A 14,459-nucleotide genomic window follows, 5' to 3' on the forward strand; every position below is an offset into this window, starting at 1 on the left:
AGTTCATGCCCACCCTCTTTCAGGACAGAGTAATCACCAAGATAGAACACAGACACTCTGAACTTACTGATGAGTTTGAAGTATCTCCCGTCTCATTGCCACATGGAACAGGCAGGCAGATTAGTTTATTGGCAAATGTTTATTGCATAAAATATGTCATTCTTGGCAAACAGCTCCCTGCGACAGTGTTCTTTGTCTAGTTGTCCATCTCACCCCTCACACTAGAACAGGACACAACTGACCTCACAAAACACATCACCTCATGCGATGAAATACTCCTTATGGTGTCTTTATCTGACAATCTGCTTTGTTTTGTATTGTATGTGAAAGTTAGTTTTTGGGGATTTAATTTTCACCAATATAGCGGCCAAACTCAGGCCGACTTATACCATATGCTTTGCTTTGCCCTGGCCTTGACCCATTCTGGTCCGAGGTGGATTCTGAGCTCACACAGACCTTGGGTTGGCAGGTTCCACACCATCCCTTACGTCTTCTCCTGGGTGTATTTGATGGTTTGGACAGCTCTAGAGTGGACAAACATTTTCTGGGAACGGCGGTCGCTGTGGCTAAACAAGATATTGAGGTGCCTTGGGCCCAGCCCAACCCCCCTACCCAGCGAAAGTGGCACCAGGGAGTGGATTGGTGCGCGGCCCAAGAGGAACCCCTCTTTGAGACACATGTTTGTCCCGCGAGGTTCCATAGGGTTTGGGGCAAATGGCTGATCCTACTGTTTTAAATTGCCAGCTTTGGCTCTCCCGTGTAACGGGGTGCTGCTTTCCAGCTGGGGTGGCTTGCATAAATACTCCTACCCACACAGTGGGGTTTTTTACTGTCTGTTGGAGATGGAATTGGCTTTACTGTGTAAGATATATGCTGTATTTTTGTTTGTTTTTCAAAATGATAACAAAATGGATTACCAAAAAAAAAAAAAATTCTCACCAGAATAAAACATCTCAAAACATTGTGAATTGTGTAACGGTCTCGGCAGTTGAAACTGCAGAATGATATGGTTGGTGCCACCTTTGTAAGTTGTTAGACTCTGGACAGCCATGAATCCTCTTTTGATCTCTCAGCCTAGATGGGTTGTACAGAATATTTACACAGCCAGTCTGAAGATACTGATAGGGAGTAGATGTTCCTGCTTTAGTGATGAAGGGCGTTTATATTTTTTGTCCTCAAGTGGTTTTTGATTCCTATTTCTTCTCCAAGTTTCTTTTTCCCATGTCCTCAGGTCTTTCAATAATTTTTTGTTGAATCCCAGAGGTTATGTCTATCAGGATAGTTTATGATCCACACTTGGTAACAGGTCCTCAACACTGCACACATTTCATGAGAGTCGGACAGGTTTAATTCGCAGTGAAGCAGCCTCTGTGAAGTTCGTTGCTTGGTGAAGGGACGTTAGTGACGTTGATGAACCTACATTCTGTTTGGAGACGCTGCGAACATTAGTTTGTCCTTTAACTCAAAGATCTTCTGACCTTCAGAGGAAAGGGAGGATCTCAGCCCCGAAGGATCGTTAGATGTCATAGGAGGTCTAACTTCAGCTGTAGATTCTTAGATGATGCAAGAGATCACATTTCTTTTTTAAATGAAGGTTTTTTGGCAGTACTTTGAGAAGGCCTCCATCTTGTATGTGTTACTTTAGGTTGCTGAGCACCACCTTTTGTTTACAGCAATTTCCATATCCTGTACGGCGTCATGGCCGTTGCCTGTGTGCTCTTTGATGGCGTACAAGGCTTGCCTTAAGATCAAAGCTCTTGCTACACACAGTGCAGTGATAAAGCCTCTGCCCTGTGTGTATGCTTTGATGGCGTACAAGGGCGGCCTTAAGAGTAAACCTCTTGGAACACACAGTGCAGTGATAAGGCCTCTCTCTTGTGTGTACGCTTGGATGCCGTACAAAGATCGCCTTCCGTGAAAACCTCTTGGAACACAGAGTGCAGTGATAAGGCCGCTCTCCTGTGTGAGTTCTTTGATGCAGTACAAGGTTTGTCTTCTGAGAAAAGGGTTTGGAACACACAGTGCAGTGATAAGGCCTCTCTCCTGTGTGCACGCTTTGATGCCGTACAAGGGTCCCCCTCCGAGAAAACCTCTTGGAACATACTTTGCAGTGATAAGGCCGCTCTCCTGTGTGAGTTCTTTGATGCAGTACAAGGTTTGTCTTCTGAGAAAAGGGTTTGGAACACACAGTGCAGTGATAAGGCCTCTCTCCTGTGTGCACGCTTTGATGCCGTACAAGGGTCCCCCTCCGAGAAAACCTCTTGGAACATACTTTGCAGTGATAAGGCCGCTCTCCTGTGTGAGTTCTTTGATGCAGTACAAGGTTTGTCTTCTGAGAAAAGGGTTTGGAACACACAGTGTAGAGATGAGGCTTCTCTCCTGTGTGTACGCTTAGATGTTTTATAAGATTTCCCTTCTGAGTAAAACTTTTCTCACAGATATTGCAGTGAAAGGGCCGCTCTCCTTTGTGCGTTTTTTCATGTGTTGCCTTATCAGCAAACCTCATTTCATGCTCAGTGTAGGGATACCGATCTGTGTGTGTTTGTTCGTGCAGTAAAAGATGCGTCTTTCCAGTAAATGTCTTCTCACACTCAGCACAGGTATAAGCTCTTAGGCCGGTGCGTATTCTTTTCTGACTTGCAGGTAGTGTTTTATTGTTAAAAATCTCCCTCCTGTGTATTCCTTGGTGTTTTCCTTCATTCATTTTATAAGCAAGATTCTTCCTTCCTGCAGAAGCTTTACGTTTCTCTTTCCCATTCGTACTTTCTGTCGTCGGCTGCTGTGCTGCAGAATGAAATGAACACCGAGAATTACACATGGGAAATATTTCTTGAAAGAAATGCACGGTTATAATATGAGAAAGGTGGACAGTAATATCTAGGAAGGAAGGAAAATGTTACTACCTGTAAACAATCATTTGCTGCTTGTAGTTCTACAGTTCACATGTGGAGACCTCTCATGGGTTGAGTTCTGACTACTAAAAAAAATTAATTTAAAGATTGAGTTTTGATCTGGAGAACGACTCGTAATCCCATAGCTGAAAGGCATAATGCATCAGTGCGCAGACTCCAACTTAAATCATTGTGTTGTTTTCTCCATCGGAGTACAACTGCATATATGTGTAAAATCAAAAAATAAACTGCTTTATCTGAGCAACCTGTATACTTTCCAACCATACAGGAAGTGGGTGATGCATGTGAGCCTGCAACATGACAAGCTGATAGTATTTGCAAGTGAGTAACATTTTCCATTTGCAGCAAGCTGTGGCACATCACAGGTTGTGCAAAAACTATCAGTAAGGTCCAGAACGCCGCAGCCAGGCTCATTCTAGGGAGCCTCCACTGGCTCCCCATCGAGAAGAGGATCACCTTCAAACTCCTCACCCACGCCTACAAACCCCTCAACAACAACGGACCCACATACCTCAACGACCGAGTAGGTTTCCACGTACCTAAGAGGAACCTCTGCTCCACTGACCTCGCACTGGCAGAGGTCCCCCGCATCCGCAGAAACCAAACCGGCGGGAGACTTTTCTCCTACATCGCAGCCAAATCCTGGAACGAGCTCCTGGTCAACATCAGACGCTCCCAACACTCCACATGTGCTGGAAGGACCTCAAGACCTGGCTTTTCGACTGACCTGGAGCTGCTCCCCCTCTGCATCTTGAGACCCTCGCGGGAGAGTAGCGCACTCTATAAACCGCGGATTGATTGATTGATTGATTGAAAGGAAAGAATTGCTAATTGAGTTAGTAATATGCTTAGAACAATTAAGCACTTCTGGGCTTCTTCCTTGCATTGATGTCACCAGAGAAATATTTTACGAAAGGATGCACAGAACCACATGTTTCTGCTTTACAAATAACTAATAGGGGTATGTTGGGTAGAAAAGCCATGGGTGCATCTTTATCACACGTGGACTCAGCCTGTGTTATTTCTATGTGGTGTCTCCGCTAGGCCGGGGCAGTAAATGAAGTTCCGCTTACGGAATTTGGGTAATTTTGCGTTCCGCGGAGAAAGTGGAATTGCCAAAACTTCTGCGATCCGCGGCTTTGTGGAATTTTTTGCTTGTTCACGCTTTCAAAATGTGTGTTAGCAAGATATTTCCCCCCCCACCCGCCGAGCACACAAAACGTTTGCGAACAGGAAAAAAGCATTGTGAATGGGCAGAAGAAGCAATTCCGCGTGTTCGCAGAATTCTGCGGGCTCGGGGAGATTTATTTCGCTGAGTTTTGCGCGAGACGACTACGCAAATTATGCCCAGCCCTTGTCTACGCACGAGTAGAAAACCATATGCCAAATTGTACCGGAGCAAAAAACGGTTTTATTTTTCATACATTTTCAATTCTGATAATGTAGAGCATGAGTACATGTTTAACACTGGATGCATATTTAACTTTGTATTTGTAAACTTGCAGGAACTGTTCATCTACTGATGGGGCGTGTCGTTTGCTAACTGTTTGAGGAAGTGACTGCTACTAGGTAGACAACTATCTCCATTAAGGCTTGCAGTGATGTAGTGGCTTAAAAGGTGGACTTGTTACTCGTGATAAGACAACATTAAAATCTTAACTGGATGCCAGGGGTGGTCTGGTGGGATAACCATTCCCAACTCTCCCATGAACATTTTCACAAGAGTTTTTTCAAAAGTATTCAAACGTTAGTGTAAGGTTAGGCCAGCTTCTTTATGTATGTACTAACAGCCCGTCCCGACGTTGTCCGGGTATGAATTGCTGCCGGCCAGTAGTATATTGTTTTGTAGGATTTCGTTTTGATAGCATTTCTGATCTGTGGCAGGCTTGTGAAACGCTCCGATTCACAGTACACTGCTGATGCACTTAAGAGTGCGCGTTCAGTAGTGTGTGAACTCGAGTTTCCCTACTTTATTTTTCCTTACAATATTATATAGCTGCGAACTCGACAACATGGCATGAGCACAATTTACATTACAGAAGAACACATTCATTTGTGGTAGGCACGGAGAGACAAAGCGACTTGCCTGAAATCACAGGATGTTGAGCTGATGCCGAGATTCGAACGTAGCTCCCCAGCTCTAAAGTTCGCAATTCTAGAACATGTGGTGGAAGGTGTGTCTAAAAGTGTATGTCCGTGCTGGCCATCAATGAGAGAGACCTGTGCATTTTTCAAATTGGTGGTGAAAAAATATGAGTATGCTGCTGGAGATGTGGGCCGCCGTGCCACCAATGTACTTACCGGGGGAGGGTAAACACCCATTATTCCGCAACTTTCTTTCCGCATACCATCACTCCGCATTCTTTCATTACTTAAGTACCATGACTCCGCAATGCCATTATAACGCATGGCATTACATTTTATATGCTTTTACCACGCATACATTTACAACAAAATTCGTTGTAAATGCATGAATGGTAAAAGCATGGTTTTTCTTTAATGTTTGGATAAGGTAAGTATGGGTATAGGGGTATATGTTTTGGGGTACTGAGGTATACGGTTTGGGGTGTTTTGGTATTTTAAGGGTTCAGATATAGTTTTGGTTATGGGGTACAGGTGTAGTTTTAGGGTTCAGGGCTAGGTTTGGGTTTTGGGGTATAGGGGTATTTATAGGGTTCAGGGGTAGGTTTGGGATTCGTGGTACAGTGGTATTTTAAGGGTTCAGGGCAATGTTTGGGTTTTCGGGTACAGGGGTATTTTTAGTGTTTAGGGATAGGTTTTGGGGTACAGGGGTATTTTTAGGGTTCAGGGGTAGGTTTGGGATTTGGGGTACAGTTGTATTTTACGGGTTCGGGGCTATGTTTGGGTTTTGGGGTACAGGGGTATTTTTAGTGTGCAGGGCTAGGTTTGGGTTTTGGGGTACAAGGGTATTTTAGGGTTCAGGGGTAGGTTTGGGTTTTGGGGTACAGGGTTACTTTTAGGGTTCAGGGGTAGGTTTGGGATTCAGGGGTATTTTAAGGGTTTAGGGCTAGGTTTGGGTTTTGGGGTACAGGGGTATTTTAGGGTTCAGGGGTAGGTTTGGGTGTTGGGGTACAAGGGTATTTTTAGGGTTCAGGGGAAGGTGTGGGTTTTGGGGTACATGGGTATTTTTAGGGTTCAGGGGTAGGTTTGGGTTTTGAGGTACAGGGGTATTTTAGGGTTGAGGACTAGGTTTGGGTTTTGGGGTACAGGGGTATTTTTAGAGTTTAGGGATAGGTTTGGGTTTTGGGGTACAGGGTATATTTATAGGGTTAAGATGGGTAAGTGTTTAAGGGTGTTGGGGTATTTTAAGGAGGAAGGGTGGGTTATGATTATGGGGTGCAGGGGTAATTAAAGGGAGCAGGGTGGACACACAGAGCTGGAATGTATACAGAACCTGGGAAGAAAAAACAATGAAATATTGGGCATAACGCTCACGTTTTTTTCCGTAATCCCGCGCCCCGCACACCCCCACGCCCCCAGCACACGCCCACAGCACACGATATGAGACATGGTATGAAGGCCAAAACGTACCACACGCCCCCAGCGTTTGTCACGCCCCCAGCACACGCCCACAGCACAACACAGACACGCCCACAAGGGACTGCTTTGCTGGCACGGTTCTTTTACCTTTTAAATGTATATGGTAGGCATCTGCATAGCCTATGTTCTTCTGCTGCAACTGCCCTTTCCAACGCTGTATTGGGTGTTGCGATTGGTGCTGTGGTTCCTGAGATTACCTGCCTCAAAGGTTTGGGCTCTCTCTTTATTATAATATTATAGTATGGAGGATGAGGATATGGATGCTGTAACGGGCAGTCAGTAACAGGCTGGGAATGTTGTTTAGGTAAAGCGGGTTTTATTTTCATGTACAATTTCTGTCGACGAAATGTCAGTCTCTCTTTGGCAAATTCTGCTGGATCCATGGTGCCTCTAAGGATATACGTCCCTTATGAATCGGTTTCACCCTTGTCTGGTCTCCTCGGGTTGGTGGAAGGTGAAGCCTCTCTCGTGGTGACCGGAAAGGGAACACAAATAAGGACTGATTAAAGGCTTGTCCTCGCTCTACTGTTATCCCATGGGGAACTGGGGTAGTGAAGGGACACCTCAATTCGTGACGCTTTACCGCTGCTGTGATTCGTGAAGGAGAAAGGTGAGGGGATAGATAGGAACGGGATACAGGGAAAGCTCTGGAAGAGGGTGCCCTTTAACGCAGGACTAAACTCCTACGTCCTACCCAACTTGCAAACTTGCCCCGTACCTGTCTTAGCCACACTCCTCCCTCGGGAGTGTGGCACGGCGCAGCACGGGTCCGTTGGCCTCCTGGTTCGTCTACTTCACCTTGCGGCACACCTGCTTCTCTTCCTCACTCTTCGTTCTCGTCTCCTCGCAAACTCCAACTCTTCTCCGCGTACTCTCCCGATCTCCGTTCCTCCTCTCCGGTGACGTCACACGCCAAGTGTGGGATTTCCGTGTTCTTATCCAATGCCCCGAAGCGGACGTTACGGTGGGAGGGGGCTTCCTCTGTCTCTTACGTCCAGTTAAAGGCGCCGTGCAGATTTCTTTCCGACGCCGTTTGCCATGGATCCTGTTCGTCCTGCGGGGAAGGAGTAAGGGAATCAGAGTCATTGTAAGTTCACCAGTCCACTTCATTGTCCACCCCTTTGGTACTGGGTTCCTTGTTACAGATGTATATGTTATTGCTATACTGCAAACCTAGCCTAAAGCTAGAGCCAAAGATGAGCATAAATTATTTTTTAAGAAGGAAGTCCTCAACTCTTTCCTCAACGGGAGCAATGTCGGTCGGTCCTGATGGATACAGGGATGTTGTTCCCGAACCTGAGTTCATAGATGGAAAAGGCCTGCTAACTTGTTTTTTTTCTTACAGTTCTAAGTCTGCAGTCCGATGGAGTTCTCCAACCTCACATTTGTTGCACTTGAAAATAAGAGCTGAACTTAAGAACAACGAGAATGATGAACAAGTGAACAAGATGAACAAGCTTTGGTCTATCGGCCGCCTGGTCCGCTTCCTCCTTCTCTGCCTCATCTAGTAAATATGATCGCTCCTCACGTGATTTCCTCCAACAAATTCCTCCTACTCGGGGACTTTAATGTCCATAGCGAGATCCCTTCAGATCCAGAAGCAGCTTCCCTCCTGTCAGAAATGACTGCCTTAGGGCTGACCAAAATGAACGATGTGCCCACACACACTGCAGGTCACACACTAGATCTGATCTTCTCCAACTCCCCAGAGACAACCTATAACACCACCAGACCCCTTCTATGGTCAGACCACTCAATAATCGATTTTAATCTTAAAGGCCCCTATGAACGCGCAGCTAAGAAAAACCCTGCCAGACAGGCCCACAGACAATTGCACATACTATCACCTGCCCTATTTCAAGAACAATTCATTCCCCTGATGAGCCAGCCCTAGACACCGTGGTCAAACGTCATAAGGCCCTTCAGGACGCAGTCAAATTTACCATTAACACCCTCATTCCCCTTAAGCAAACCTCTCATGCCCCAAAGCGCACTCAGACCCCTTGGTACTCGTCCGCTCTTAGAGAAGAAAAAAGCATATGTAAAAAGCTTGAGCGCCTCTGGCGCCGCAATAAGGACGCACCTGACAAAGAGCAATTCAAGACAGCCCTCTGTACCTACTACAAGAACCTAAAGGCGGCCTGGAAAAAATACAAAGCGGTACAAAAGGGGGTGGTGATGGACGGAGCATCTGAATCAATCAAATACTCACACCCAGTCAAAAGATCTGGGTTTATCCATCACCGTTCTTTAGCCCACTCTGCCACCCCAGTTCACACATGGCTATATGCAAATCAGTCTGACCCTGTGCCTCATGGGAACAGTCCAGCCCGAACTGCCAAGCCATGTCTTCCCTGGACCGGAAACAAGCATCCTGGGACCGGTGTCTGGCATTCCAGCCGTCTTCAGCCTGGCTTGCTTGAATCCAGTGGCAAAGTGAGCAAGGGACTCACGTCTGAGCATACCCTGCCACACTTATGGCGGCCAAAAGCGGTACAAAAGGGGTTGGTGATGGACGGAGCATCTGAATCAATCAAATACTCACACCCAGTCAAAAGATCTGGGTTTAATCCATCACCGTTCTTTAGCCCACTCTGTACAAACAATACATAGCCACCCAACTAGAGCAAGCAGATAACGGCCCTAAAACCCTCTTTCAGGCCCTTAACAGCCTCATTAATCGCACCGCCTGCAGTCCGGCTGAAGAACCCACTCAATCTCTGTGTGATGAAATAGCCAGTCACTTCTCCCAAAAAAATCGATGACATCTATAATAAAATTTCTGCTACAAATGCCAATCTCAGCCACAATATAGTCATTGATCCAGCCCACAGACCACTCAGTCTCATCACCCTGGACAAATTCCCCCTTCTGACCATTTCAGAAACCGAATCCCTTCTTACTTCAGCCAAATCAGGCTCTCCCAAATACCTTCTCCCAGCCAAAATGGCCAAAAAACTTGCAGCCGAACCGGCCGCTCCATTGTGTTCAGTGCTGAACAGTTCCATCAAAGAAGGCCAGCTGCTGGATGATTGGAAAGCGGCCCAGATTATGCCCATTAGGAAAAACAGCAAACTCTCTCCTGAAATCATTACTAACTACCGGCCAATCTCACTTCTCCCCCTTTACAGTAAACTGTTAGGAAAACCCATCAACACCCACCTATACAACTTTTTTGAATCCTCCAACTGTCTGGACCCCACACAATCGGGATTTCGTCCGAAATACAGCACCGAATCCGCCCTGGTCAATGTGATCGATGACATTCGTATGCAGGCGGACGCTGGTCGAGCAGTAATTCTCATACTGCTCGACCTCTCCGCTGCATTTGATACCGTCTCACATCAGATCCTGCTAGAAAGATTAGAATCAGTTGGGATCCAGGACACGGCACTAGACTGGATAAGGGACTTCCTCAGTGGCAGAACACAAACGGTCCATCTCAGACCTTTCAGCTCAGAAACCACCCCATTGACCAAGGGAGTACCGCAGGGCTCCTGCCTCCGCCCCTTGCTATTTAATATTTATGTAGCCCCTCTTGCCGCACTCCTCAGGAAAAGCGGGTTCATCCCCATCACGTACGCAGATGACACGCAGCTCCTCCTATGGTGAAATGCTACGGACCCATAGAAACTGTGATATTTAAGAAGTGTATGAGAAGGAAGAAAAAAGTACGCGGCCAGCAGCCAATCGAGAACCCAGAACATGAATAAACTACTTTTAAATCAGTGACACCAAAGGAGGGACCTGATATTACCGTAAGGTTCACCACTACATACAATAAAAGGTACACAGCAGCAAGACAAATTCTAAACACTGTGTGACGGGGCGGGTCCCCTGGTGGAAGAACAGATGCCGGAACTGAACTGGTGGTCCGCCACCCCACTTTTACCTGCTTCCATTCCCTCCCTACAGCAGCCTGATTCATACACTCAGGAGGAGTGGGCGGTAAGAGACCCCGAACACTGGTGGCAAAACGAGAAGGTGGAGGTACCTGTTCCCTTTAAGTGGGAGTAAACAACAGACGAAAGCCCGCCCCTACAGAGCGTCACTGCGTCAAAAGGAGGAAGAAACCAGGAAGCGACGGACGGCGTTTTCCCGGAGGAGAGAGGAGTATACAGAAGCGGAGAGCAGAGTGAGGAAGAGAAGAACGACTCTGAACAAACCGTGAAGACCGGAGCGGGGTCGGAGAAGCCAGGAGGCCACCGTTTCCCTTTGTCGCCCGCCACGCTCCCACGGGAGGAGTGTACAGGGCAGAGTGACGGGCTGGATGGGACGTCGGGTCCAACCTACGGAGTAGCCTGTATATTTGTATTGCCCCATGTATAGTCCTCTGACCCTCTCCCCTTTTCCTATCACGAGCACTCCTCCACTTCGGCTGTATAAATTCACCACTGCACTAGGTTACCCTCATTCCCGGTCCTTGCTTTTCCCTAGTCCCAAATCCTACACTAATTCCTCCCAATCTCTCTCCTTTCCTTACGGCGGCTGCAACCTGAAACTTGGGGGAAGAGCTGATACCTGACCTCATCGCAAGCTGGAGCCCCTACGGAAGCCTGCCATTGACCCGGCCGCCTTTGCTCGAGAGAGAATCACCAGCCGAAGGAGAAAGTCTTACAATAAAATAAAGCCTTCCCTTAAAACCTTCTTCAAGGTCTCAGAATCTATATCTACTTCCCCAACCCCCCTATCTCTTCGTCCCTCACCAACCCGGGACACACTGGAAAATATTAAAAGCTGATCAGGTGACTGGACATGATATTAACTCACATCCCTCCATCACGCATCGTAAAGCCCGATCCCTAAAGGACCAACAACCCCATAGCTATTTGAATAGTCCAATGAGAGAAAGGGGCCATCTAACCTAAAAGGTTTCAGAAAATGAGGGAAACATATGGCTTGCAAATCTGGTGTCAAAATAAAGGAGGTTATTCTGCATAAGGAAGAAAAAGCAATCAATTCATAACCTGTAGCACAGATTTCTGTGTATATATACGTGAAAGAATGTACACACAGAAAACAATATGTGGCCAACGCGGTGTTCCCCATTGGCAAGTGATGGATGGAGCACATGAGAGCCATCAAACAGGCGGACTTAATTTCACCAGTGTCTGGAGATTTTGTAAAATGTCATGATATCATTGTTAGACTTGCTTGGTTTCTTTGGCCTTATATCAGAGGAGGTAATCAAGAGAAGAAATTGAAAAGAATAGATTTAAGATATAATACAGAGCTGGGTATCGAGGAAGTCAAGGGCCTGAATAAAGATCAGGAATTACACGGGTACATAGGATGCTTACTGATGTCGAATCTGCACACTTTCCCACTACTGACACTCTCTGGAACACGTTAAAAAAAGCCATCATTTCCTTTCAAGATTAAAAATATAGAATTTCTTTACATTTCTCAGTGCTCTATTTAAATTAAAGGGGGTATACCTCACAATCATACTAGATTGATAATGCCCACCAAGAAGGCACAAGAAGTTGGGCTTAAAATCAGTGATGCCACCGCAATCCCCTGCGGCTACAAAATCACCCACAAATACAGCGTCGACCGACCAGGAGAAGGCAAAGCCATCATCCGCAAGAACACCCACCAACTGACCACTTACTCGAAGGACTCATCGACTACCATGGAACACCTCCCCTTCCAGATCCAGAGCAACCCCAACACCACCCTCCATGGCATCCAAATCTACAGGACCCCCGGCCCCCACCCTTCAATGATGCCATCGAAGACCTCATCGCACCCCAGGCTCTAGCATCCACCGATTACAACCTACTCGGAGACCTCAACTTCCACTTGGACAAACCCAGTGACCAAAACACCGACACCCTACTGGAGAACCTCCCCAATATCCGACTCAAGCAGCTAGTTACCACATCGACCCATACAGTCAGACACACGCTAGACCTTCACCTACAGCCACACCACCGAACTCCTCTGGACCAACCCGCACTGTGTGCACTTAGCCATTTCCACCGTTCACCACCCCCTCCAACCCTCTCTGATCCATCTGTTGTAGCTGGAACAAGGCCACCGAAGAACTTCTCGTCAACTTTCTCAGCATGACTGCACCACCAGCAGACTCCAACACTGCAGCACACAACCGTCATCAATGGATCTCCAACTGAGCTGACACACCAGCACCCCTCAAGAAGACACCAGGCAGGCAAAACTTCAAGATCTACGCGGCCATCCAGTAACAGGCAACCGGACGAGGTCGTTCCTCGGAACAGTTGTGTTCTTGGGAGACTGACCTGCAGGACGCCATGTCTAGTTTACATTAGTAATAAACTTGCTTATGTTTACCCGCGTTGTCGGGATCCCCTCCACTCATGCTGATTCGATTAGAATCCAGTGTGATCAGTAGGAATTGGTACTTTGACCGAATTGCGGCTTGACCAATTGCAGGACTAATAGCAACACAGGTCCTGATGAAGACCGGGGTGACCCTCATGGCACAGTAAGTCGGTCGAAACATGTTGACAACAGCGGTATAAGGAGGGTTGTTTTGAGAACTTGATTTTCTCTTGTAAACACTACCCATCCTTTCACTTCTTTTAATCCTAGTTGCGGAACCTGTCAATAAATGTCCTGTTTGGTATCCTCAAACCAGTTTTAACACTTCCTGATTAACTGCAAGTGTTACACTTTAGTTCCAGTCACAGGGTGACACTCACTGATCACATATCCATTCATGTATATATGTTGTGTTTTGTTATATTGTTGTCCAGTGGTCTTTTATGTTCAAATCCCCTCCCTTATGCTCCATCCAGAGTGTGGCTACACCTGGGCGTATTGTAAGCAGACATGATGATGAAGCATGTCACACACTTCGTTGTGTGAGTGAGGGCAGTATTATAAAAACAAACACTTTTTGTTCTGTTGTACGGTGTGTTTGGGGTTTGATCTTGATTTTCTCCAACCCTCTATGTGTGTAAAAAAAACTTCAAGAAAGCCATCTGGTTCACTTCAGCCCTCCACAAGTCCAAACGTACCAGCAGACAACTCAAGAAGAGATAGAGGAATAACAAAATCCCAGAAACCCAAGCAACCTTCAAAACCGCTGTCAACGCACACCACCTTCTCCTTAAAACCACAAAAAAACGGCAATCAAAGACAGAATCAACGCCTACGCACACAACAGCACAGAAGTCTTTGCCATTGTCAAGGAGTTCGCTAGGCCCAACAGCGAGACCACAGACGTCTCACCCTCCCTAAGACCTCTGCACCAAACTCAGCACATTCTTCCACCACAAGATCAGGCAGATCTAGGACAGCTTTGACACCCAAGACCCTGCTACAACACCTGCCACCCACGCACACAACAAGGCCTTACCCCAACATATCATGCTCAACTGGACTCCACTCACCACAGATGACACACTCAAGACCATAAAGAGCATCCACTCCAGAGCACCACCGGATCCTTGCCCGAACTACATCTTACATTGAGCAGCCGCAGCATTATCAGCTGCTCCATCAAAACTGCCACCTTCCCTGCCGCCTGAAAACACGCCAAGATCAACCCCTGCTGAAGAAGCCGTCTGCCGACCCGACAGACCTCAAGTACCTCAGACCTATCTCCCTAGTCCCCCCCCCCCTAGCCAAGGTCATTGAAAAGGCCATCAATGCCCAACTCTCCAAGTTCATTGAAGCGAACTATGTCCTGAACAACTCCCAATCCGGCTTCCAAAGCAATTATAGCACCGATCCCGGACTCCTCGCCTCCATCGACGACATCCCCTCCCTCCTCGACTGGGGCGAAACCGCCACCCTCATCCTACTGGACCTCTCGGCCACCTTCGACAACATCTCCCACCGCACCTAATCACAAGATTTCATGACGCTGGTATCCACGATAAATGCAGAAAGAACAATTGATGGACAGAATGCAGAACAATGTCATACATTCACCCCAGTTCAGAGATCTGGGCCTAAATCCATCGTTTTTTTGCTCACCATGCGATTCCAGTTTGG

The 14,459-nt window shown here is 47.0% G+C and overlaps 1 protein-coding gene across 1 annotated transcript in view; it reads right to left on the reverse strand.

Annotated features, from left to right (window-relative positions):
- Nucleotides 1–1,696: 1,696 nt before the first annotated feature.
- The window catches only part of LOC147736709 (uncharacterized), a 29,006-nt gene continuing 16,243 nt past the window's right edge, over nucleotides 1,697–14,459 (reverse strand). The window contains 1 exon segment of the mRNA XM_086953433.1: nucleotides 1,697–2,784. Coding sequence (XP_086809559.1) covers nucleotides 1,697–2,784 — 1,088 coding nt within the window.

This window comes from Lissotriton vulgaris, chromosome 1_2, assembly GCF_964263255.1.
Source record: "Lissotriton vulgaris chromosome 1_2, aLisVul1.2, whole genome shotgun sequence".
Taxonomy (NCBI): Eukaryota; Metazoa; Chordata; class Amphibia; order Caudata; family Salamandridae; genus Lissotriton; species Lissotriton vulgaris.